This window comes from Vigna umbellata, chromosome 5 (assembly GCF_029865625.1).
Source record: "Vigna umbellata cultivar VRB3 chromosome 5, Vumbellata_1.0, whole genome shotgun sequence".
Taxonomy (NCBI): Eukaryota; Viridiplantae; Streptophyta; class Magnoliopsida; order Fabales; family Fabaceae; genus Vigna; species Vigna umbellata.
The window spans coordinates 67,983,116-67,993,491 of record NC_142169.1 but is presented as its reverse complement, the minus strand read 5'-3'; the positions used below and the strand labels follow the sequence as shown (position 1 = coordinate 67,993,491).

The following is a 10,376-nucleotide window of genomic DNA, read 5'->3' as shown; positions in this document are numbered from 1 at the left end:
ATCTTAATATAAAAATTCAGGGGAAACAAGAAGTTGAATCTGGCAGAGCCGGTTAGACAACTTCCCATCCTTCCAGAAAGATGCAATAAAAAAAATAGATAAAACAATAAAATTTCTGGGGAAACAAGAAGTTGAATCTGGCAGAGCCGGTTAGACAACTTCTCATCCTTCCAAAAATACAATATAAATAAGAAATAAAAGGTCTGGGAAACAAGAAGTTGAATCTGGCAGAGCCGGTTAGACAACTTCTCGTCCTTCCAAAAATGTAAAGAGATAAGGAACAATAAGAGCTCTGCGGAAACAAGAAGTTGAACCTGGCAGAGCCGGTTAGACAACTTCTCGTCCTTCCAACAATACAAAAGAAACAAATAAATGTTATGAGTAACAATAACGTACAATTAGCATAACATAATCAATATCACGTTTTACAACTATCAAACTTGGTCTCATCACAGAAATATGTTCTCATTCAAAATTCAAGATTATCCAGAAATAAAATACTCCATATTCAAGATTTAAGATTAGACAAAAGCAAAGTATTGTATACTCAAGATTCAAGAGTAGCTTCCCTTACTTGATTCTCCCTCCTTTCTGAATGAAGAACACTTTTTCAGAAGCTCTCGCTACCTTCTCTGCAACTCAGATTATATTCCTAATATCTCCTTATTTTTTACAAAAGTCTTACTCAATTTCGCTCTCATCCTCTAAAACTTCATTTTTCACCCCTTTTTATAGTTGAAGTTAGGGGTTACTGTAGTAGTATTGTAGCAGTACTGTAGCAGTACTGTAGCTGTACTACAAGTACTGTAGCTGTACTACTATTCACTGTAGCAGTACTGTAGCTTGTACTACATTTTTCCTGTAGCAGTACTGTAGCAACACATGATTCACGAAATATTTTTACTGTAGCACTGTACATATTTTACTGTAGCACTGTACATATTTTACTGTAGCATTTATACATAAAATTATTTTTTTATTTCAAAAATATCTACTATCTTAATTTCAACAAATTTCAAGGGTCTTACAGTTAGTAATAAAAGTGTTCTTAACTGCGTCGGCGTTAGAATAAATGTATTTTTTAATACTGAATAGATAAAGTTCTTTTTCCAAAACTAAATTAAAATTCATAGAAAATAACTTTCGCAAAGAAAAATATTTTTTCATCAAGAAAATATAAATATCAGTCATTTTGTTTTGCAGCTCTCAATCACACAGCTAAAAATGAAAAATAAACTTATGCGGTTAGATATAGACTTTGATCTTAAACTATTGTCTATAGTTACGTGAATATTTCAAAAAATATCACTGTATAATTATAGGTTTCGTTTTTTCTTAGAAGCGAAACATAATAGACAATATCAAATCTTGTTTTTGTATTATTGAATATCAACTCGTTAAAAATGTGATTGCATCATTAAAAACTTTATTTCTTTAAAAAATGTCATAGTACCCATGCGGTCATGATTTAAATAAACTTTGATTATCTCAAAGTATTGTTTATAGTTATGTAAATATTTTAAAAAATTATATTGCATAATTATAAGCTTTGTTTTTTTAGAAGCGAAACCTGTTAGACAATATTAAATCTTATTTTTTCATTATTGAATGTCAACTCGTCACATTAATAAAATTTGTAATATTCAGTTAGATTATGTATGACTAGAACAAATTTATTAAATGAAGTGTAATTAGATATACCAAGTGTATAACTTTTTATTGTAAAAATTAATAAATAGTTTTCTATAGTAATTTCTAATAATTACATAATCGTTTTAAAAATTATCTTTTAGAAGGTATTAAAATTATAGATTTTTGAAATGTTATTAAAATTATGTGAAAATAGGTTAGGAATCATAGTATAAAACAATTGTATGCAATCTTCAAACACTACAAATTATTAATTTTGTTGATGCTTATAATAATTAGTTTAAAATCTTAAATAATTTATTTGAAAATTCGTGAAAAAATAATTAATTTAAAAATTATATGAATAGATAAATACTCATCAAGTATTGGTATACTTTATTTTTAGCATAGTAAAGAAAATTAAAGTATTTTTGGTTTTTAAGCTGGTATCCAGCCAAGTTCGACTAATATGAAGAAATGATCAGTAGAAAAATATTAAAAATAAGAGTTAGTTTGAGATTTGTTATCGTGATTGAATGAGTCTTTTGGTTTTATCAAGAACTTGATAGTTGAATATCAGGGTTTGCGATTTTTTTGAAAAAAAATTGTATAGAAAGATTTTATGTTTTTGCTAAAAGAATTGCACAAGATAGTTTACAGTTTTTGGGAGAAAAATTACCGTATAACTTAGTTAAAAAAAAATGAATAATTGATTTAACAGCTGTCATAAAAATTCATTAAGTTCTTTGTCGGGTGTATGGAGGATTAGAACAGTGTTGTATTATTAGAATTTTGTTGGAAAAAATTATATAAGAAGGTCTGTAACTGTTGTTAGAAAAAAATGTATAGAAAAGTTTCCACTCTTTTGCAAAAAAAATGTTTATAATTTTTTTTTTAGAAAAATTATATGTTAAGTAATAATGTTTTTAAGATTAATTACATATTAATATTAATTTTTTCTCTCTTTGTGATAATTAGTAAAAATAAAAGAGATTTACAGTTTTTGATAACCAAATTCACCATCTCGTAATCACCGATGACCTATTCATTTCACTAAAATGTGATTTAAGACTTAAAAAAACTTTTGCACATTCTTATCACATATTTTCATGCCAATTTTTTTTTTATCGTTCACGAGGTCTATTGGTTTCATATGAAACTAATAATTAACTTGTTAGTTTCTTAACAAAAAAACATTATAACAAATTTATTTATTTTTAAATATATTTTTATTGACATTTTGATACATTATTACTAGTGTAACCGACCTTCTAAAATATGTAATAATGCAAATTCTGTATAATTTAGATACTTGAATATGAAATAACGAGAGTTTGATTTTTGAGTTTGCATTTGCAGAGGGGTGAGGGGAAGCAAAGAGTGCGCGAAGTGTGAATAATCAACGAAATGCTGCCATTGACTTGAACGCGTTGCGTTCTTGCTCTTCAAGAAAACCAACACCTTAAAACAACTCCAATAGTATTTAGCATTTGGTGTGTGTATGATTCATCGTTTGATTTGAATTGATTAGGTTAAAGTTTAGGTATGGTGCTCCCACTTTTGAAACTCGGAACGCTGGCATTGAAAACCCTAAGCAAACCCGTCGCTAGTAGATTGAAGCAGCAGGCGGCTTTTCACCCCAGGTTTCGCCAACTCATCGTTAACATGGCTCAGGTTCCTTACATTCCCTCCAAATTTAATTCTTAATCAACTTTCCCACTCATTCGTTCTTCAGTTATTGATTTACGATTTTGGGGATCAGACAAATCATCAAATCACCACGAGGATGCAACGGCGCATCTATGGTCACGCCACCGATGTTGAGATTCGGCCCTTGAATGAGGAAAAGGCTGTTCAGGCTGCGGTTGACCTTATCGGAGAACTCTTTGTCTTCTCGGTCAGTGATTTTAATCTTGCATTTTTCTAAACAGTTTGTAGCTATTATGATGTTCAATTTACCCATGATTTCACTCTGGAAACAGAGTTTTGATCAATTTTTGTTGATTACTTGTGTTGAGTTGCCCATTTTATGAACATTCTCAGAAGTATGAATCTATTAGTATTCTTTTGTTCTGTTTTCACAAAATACAGAATAGTTGTTCAGTCAAGTATTGAATTATATGTTAATTCTATTTCTTCGAATAGGATTGTTATTCCAACAAAGTGATTTTAAGTTTAACTCCACCATACAAATTGACTGTCTGTAGAAATGGGATCACCAACACCTCTCTCTTGATTACAATTACAGAGACATTTTGAACGTGAGATATCATCTTAAAAAGTGGATTTAGACTTAACTTAATCTTACAAAACTGAGATGAGATTTGCACTACTTGTATACCAATACCATAATTTGTCATATCTGTAACGAGTTCTCCAACAGTTCTAAATTTGGAATTTGGAGCGTCCAATATTGGTATGCTCATTTTTACTTGTGTTTGAGTTGAGATTACAAGGCTTTTGGAATTTAGCAAAACTCTAGAATTTGATATAGGTACTATGATACTTTGTTTTGATGATTTTCAGAGGGACAAACCCAATTATGCTATGCAGAAAAGCTATAAGAACAATTGATACAAGTTGTCGACTTTCAATTTAGTGCTACTTTGTTCTCAGTTGTTGGATTATATTGAGTTATGACTGTTCCCCCAAAAATAAAAGGGGTCGAGTAATGTCTGTTCAATATTCAGATAAATGGTTAAAAGAATTGCATCTAATTTTAGAGAATGGCAGAAAATGGTTACAGGAAGTATTCCAAAAGAAGACATGTAGGCAGAGAGGAAGAAGAGAGGATTTATAGATATAGGAAATTGATTACTGAAGTATTTTTTTAATAATAATTAAACAAAGATTCTTACAAACTTGAAATAAGAATGTGCTCATGATCAAAGGGCCAGATAAAATGCTTCTGAGTTGTGATCTTTCAAGCTAAATGTTTTCATCTTAGTTTAAAGATTCTTTCTCTAGAATTCTGCTTTGCAAACCAGAGCATTATAAATAGTCTTTTAAGGACACAAGACCTTTGGGGCTCGTTTTTGGTTAGTTATCTTGTTAAAACAAGCAAAGATCACGATGATCACCACTACAACAAAACAAAAAGAAACCCTGTTGTTGGGAATATTTTTCCTCTCAAACACAGGATAGGAGTACGTGAATAATTTTGTTATGTTAATAATATGTACTCTCAGGTATTGCATTTATTGTTTGCTGATTTGGCTATGTACTATACTCATAGGTTGCAGGAGTTCTCTTGATCTTTGAGGTACAAAGAAGTTCTAGATCTGAGGCAAGAAAGGAGGAGCTACGAAAACAAGAGCTTGAGGTAATTTCAAATAATAATCTCATGCAAATAGTTTTAACATTATGTGATTCCTTTGGTTTCAAATATGTCAAGTTCACTTTTTCTTAATTTAAGTTGCTATTTATTTATTTTAGTCTTTTTTTTTCAAATTATTTTATTCTTTTGTTTATGTCATTTCGCCCTATTTTTAATTTCCTATCATGGTTCCTGAGTTCATATGCTAAACATATTGCATGTTTTATCTGCTTCCTTTTTCCAATATAAAGGAGGATTTTATACCAATACCATATCATCTTGTGATATTATAGTTCTTTGCTTGATCACGGTTTTTACTGAAATCAAACAACTTGATCAAATTGAATACATGATTAATTTCATCTAGTGGTGTTGCTATTATTGAAGAATTATTCCCACTTTATGCTGAAGATTTTAAAAAGAAGCTAGTGGCTTGTGTATTCTCATGTTTAGTTTTAACTTAATAATAATTAATCTTTCAGATAAACAACTAACAATTGCTGGTATTTCAAACCTATCTGTTTACTTATATAACCTAGGTAGGAGCAGCTGAACTGTTTCACCAATATCACTTTGTGAGTCATAATAAAAGTTCTAGAGGGCTGAGAGGAACCTATGATAGGTTACTATACACAGGTTTCCATATTTGAAGATGTCTAGATACACAATTTCAAACTTCTCATTTTTTTATTGATTCAAATCCTACATTTCTCTGTTGGTGCGTCTATCATTCTTGCCCAAAGGTTGCCTTAATGTCTCGTGATGTGTATTTTATTTAAAAGCTTTATTTGGCATGGCTAAGTCGACAGTCATTCTAAACTTGAGAAGGATGTTCATAAGTGGCTTGTACTAGGCCTTTTTGTGAAAACTCTAAAAGAGGACAATATCAATGTTGGAGTGGATATTCTGAAAAGTCTGAATTGTATAAAACAAGGATAGTTTTTTTGGCTAAGCAGTTTATTTATTTCAATAATTCACGGCAATTTGTCCTTCGTCTTGCTCTAGAATATACAACCACGCTAAACTCATTGTATTCACTGACATTGGTCCCAATTCAGGCTAACTGGAAGAAGTTATTTAATTGTCAAAATTTCATATTTAACATTCTCTAAACGTTTGTTTTACTTTAGGCTGTGAGGCAAAAAAATGAGAACTTGGCAGAAGAAGTGGAACTTCTTAAGCAAAGAATTCAAGAACTGGAACAGATGGCCAGGGGACGAGGACTGACTGGCATTCTAAACTTCAGACAAGGTAATACAGAAATTGGAAAGGCGGAGAAAATTGCTTGAGCTGATGTTCTGATAAACAGAATAATTATTTATGACATTTTTTTCATTCGTCTTCGCGATGAATGTCAAGCTTAATCTCTGATTCATTTGAGGGTCTCTTCAAGAGGAGCCTATTTTTTAAACATTCATTTGCTTCTAATGAAAGAGTTCAATTATCTTGCTTTGTTGGGGATAACTCGCAGATTGAAATTGTATTGTCCCAAATAAGTGGCAGATAATTCATAGAGACTAAGAGGTGACGCACTCAATTGAGCATAAAATGTGTCATCTCAAATATACCCTTTGCCTTCTCAATCCACTTGTTATTATTCTTTAAAAAGAAAAGAACATTCGCTCTTCATGAATTCACTTTCTCTCATTCACCACAAATGATCAATTGACCTTTTAGCTGTGGTGTGTTTGGATTTATCTGCAAAATGACAAGGACATCATCATGTCCTGATTAGTTTAAACATGCTGTAGTGTTAGAATTATTGTATTTGTATTTAGATGTGAGTTGTGAGTGTGCTGTATGTGAGTGTGTGTGAGGTGTGTACCACTCACTTACTCCTATAAGTATAGGATTAAGTGAAGGGGTGTAATAGGTAAGAGAATCATTTCATTCAATACAATACCATTTTCACATGGTATCAGAGCAGGTTCTCTGATCTACCTCTAGGGTCTCTACTGTCTGCCGGCGGCCGGCCGCCATGGCCGCCGGCAGCCCCTACAGTTTCCGGTGACAGCCCTCAAATTCCATTTTCTCTTCTTCTCTGCGCACCCGTTCAGACCGAGTGTGCCACTGCTGTCGCCGCCACTTTCCGCTGCCATCGCTGCTGACTCCGTCGCCACCGCCGCCGCCGCTGCCGCCGCCGCCGCCGGCCACCGTCACAGTTTCGACGGGTGACCATCGGATCTGGACCGTCTCCTTGAGCGACGGCCAACCCTACCGGAGACAGGACCAGAATCCTCCGAACGCGCCGCCACGGAGCTCTTCTTTCCGGCCAGTCCGCCGCCGGCCGTCACCGTTTCGACCGGTGACCAGCAGATCTGGAGCGTCTCCTCGAGCGACGGCCAACCCCGCCAGAGACAACACCAGATTCCTCTCAACGCGCCTCCACGCGGCTCCTCTTTCCGGTAGATCTCGGACGCGTATAGCCACGCGCCGCCTTGTCGCCGGCCACCGTCACCGTTCCGACCAGCGACCACTGGATCTGGCTCGCCTCTTCACGCGACGACCAACCCCACCGGTGCCGGCGTCCGAAACCTCCGCACCAGCTGTCACGCGCCGCTTCTTCTCGGCCAGTCTCGGCCGCGTGTTCTGCACGCGCCGCCTTCCCGGTGCCGGAGTTTCCCCGCGACACCTCCATAGCCGTCGTCGGAGCTCCCTCTCTTTGTTTCGACCATCAGAGCAGCCGTTGCTGCCATCTTCGTCTCTGCCGTTGGTGTCCAGGCGCCGTTTTGCAACTGTCCGACGCCGTGTGCCGCTGACCAGGCGCCGTTTGCCACTGTCCAGTCATTGTTTGCCGCTGTCCGCGCCGTCTGCTGCTGTCCAGGTGCCGTTTCCGCTGTCCGCGCGGTCTGTCGCTGTCCGCGCGGTATGCCGCTGTCCACGCGCCGTTTTTCTGCTTTCCGATACCGTTTGTCGCTGTCCAGGCCCCTTTTGACCACTGTCCAGCCACTATTGACCGCTGTCCAGGTGCCGTTTCCGCTGTCCAGCGCCGTTTTGTCGTTGTCCAAGCGAAGTTTGCCGATGTTCTTGCACTATTTGCTGCTGTTCGGCACAGCCGCGGTTCGGTGCTAGAGTTAGCCCGATCTTCTTGCACAGTTTGCCGCTGTTCGGTGCTAGAGTTAGCCCGATCTTCTTGTGATACACTGCTACGTATCACCACTTGGGAGTTGTCCAGCAAAGAATTTTGGACCTCCAATTTGGATCTTTGATGCCTTTGTTTCAGTATTATAGCTTAATATTTTGTTTCTATTTTTAGTGGTCCAGCAACTGTGATATTCCACATTTCCGCCGTTCACACTAAGGGGGAGTACGTTTCCAAGACACTGCAAGTCACATGTATATGGGTGTAGTCCCTGCAGTTTTGTAGATTTCAGCTACTACTGTTGATCCCGTCACCCAGCCATCATTGATGAGGATTTAGTGTAGTCCCTGCAGTTTTGTAGCTCTTAGCTTTCAGCTACCACTGTTGATCCCGTCACTCATCCATCATTGATTGGAGAATCAGTCCTTGCAGTTTGTCATTGGCCACCAATGCTTTCCTTCATCCACTTTTGAAGTTGAAGTTTCACAAGCTGCTGTTGTCCATCTATGTTTGCCTCACACTCTTGAAGACAAATCATCTAGTTCAACACCGAGTTCATCTATTCCAAGCTTAGTACATACAATATGTATGCTCTAGCTTGAGGGGGAGTGTTAGAATTATTGTATTTGTATTTAGATGTGAGTTGTGAGTGTGCTGTATGTGAGTGTGTGTGAGGTGTGTACCACTCACTTACTCCTATAAGTATAGGATTAAGTGAAGGGGTGTAATAGGTAAGAGAATCATTTCATTCAATACAATACCATTTTCACATGTAGAATTTATTTCAGCAATATATATGTGTTCGAGTTGAAGTTTGGTGACAAGATACACATCCAATGCATTTGATTGTCAAATTGATTGCGAGCACAACCACCCACTCCACTATACCCTCTTCTATCAATGTTTGGTTTGGGAAAATAGAGGGTTATGGACATGACATGTGGATGGATGGTCCGACCGAATGATAAACCATGGGATGCAGGTGGATATGGTATCCATTCAGCAGTGCCCCTGTAAAGCTCTTCCATTAAGAGAGGCATCAAAACAGGAATATGTTGGACGGTAGTGGAGGAGCACTTTATTCTTTCCTTACCCTCATTTCTTTCACCCATTCACCCAATCGAAGATTTTCGTCTTAATTTGTATTATTTGCCAAGAAAAGAGGAATCTCTGTTTTGTCTTTAATTTTTTGTACAGTTTGCCATTCTTCTCTCCCTTTTTATACCATATCCTTGAAACCAATAGTTGCAGGAAATTAAAAAACATTATGAAAAACCAACGGGGAAATTTGAATAAAGAATAAAAAGGAAAACTTGTTTGGTGAGCCAATTCCCTTTTCATTAATGAGACCAAAAGTCCTTTTATTCTTCATACGTTAATTATTATTGTTGTACACAAAAAGAAGTTTGATTTACGTTGTTGCATATGTTTTTCATGACTCGCGACTAAGAAAATAAAGCAATATATAAATCCGTTAATTGCATCAACTTGGTAACAATCAATTTATGGACCACTTTCTGTATGATCTATGCTATCTAACTTGGTGAGTGACAATATTGGGGTAGTTATGGGACAACGACATCCCGTATAGCAAGAGAAAAACATCTTTTTGTACCTTTAAAAGGTCCTTTTTAATTTTACGGTAAGCATTATGTTTTATATTAATTTTGGAAAAATATGTTTTACGTTTTTATAAAATTTCAAATAAATCAAATACTTTATCCCATTTTTTTTTTATTATAGTCGTTTCTTTAAAATTTTAACATGTCTTTTTTGGATGGAAAGTTAGTGATGACTTTGACATGCAAACTTTGTTGTTAAAGTGAATTTGGTTAGAAGAAAATCTAATACTAACGGTAAATTTTTAATATATTGTTATTATTAATAAAATTATACAAAATGTGCAAAATTTTGTAGATCTAAATATATATTTAATGTTTCGAAGGAAAAAAAAATAATACAATTTTTTAAATAACGTATTTAATATTTTAAGAATTTTACATGGATTCAAGACGTTATTATCCTAAATTTTATACTTCTTTTTGTTATGTTATTTTTTGCGACAATTGATACCGTTTTACTTATTAATAAATTTTTTAATATATGTAACATAGTAGTACTTGTCAATAACTATTATGACTATTTGGCACCAAATTATTAGCCTAGTTCCATTAGTACAATTGAAATATATTAAAAATATATCACAAGGTAAATATCTTTACCATATCTTCCTAAAAAAGTATATCTTAGTTTAAATAAAAGATGTGCAAATTATATTTCTGAATCCAGCTCATGGATAGAAAAATTTATGAAAGTTTTTCCTTTGTAACTATAAAAATACAAAATAAT

At 35.1% G+C, this 10,376-nt stretch overlaps 1 protein-coding gene and 1 long non-coding RNA gene across 2 annotated transcripts; one reads left to right on the top strand and one right to left on the bottom strand.

Annotated features, from left to right (window-relative positions):
- The first annotated feature begins 2,945 nt into the window (after window positions 1-2,945).
- Window positions 2,946-6,397, top strand: LOC124833180 (Optic atrophy 3 protein (OPA3)). Its single transcript, XM_047307585.2, has 4 exons — window positions 2,946-3,303; window positions 3,392-3,526; window positions 4,865-4,951; window positions 6,076-6,397. The coding sequence occupies exons 1-4, from the start codon at window positions 3,175-3,177 to the stop codon at window positions 6,232-6,234; spliced, it is 510 nt and encodes a 169-aa protein (XP_047163541.1). The 5' UTR covers window positions 2,946-3,174; the 3' UTR covers window positions 6,235-6,397.
- LOC148198839 (uncharacterized) lies at window positions 6,260-9,305 on the bottom strand. Its single transcript, XR_015786620.1, has 2 exons — window positions 8,798-9,305; window positions 6,260-6,690 (listed from the first exon to the last, which is right to left on the bottom strand). It is a non-coding gene; the product is annotated as an uncharacterized LOC148198839 (long non-coding RNA).
- Window positions 9,306-10,376: the final 1,071 nt, after the last annotated feature.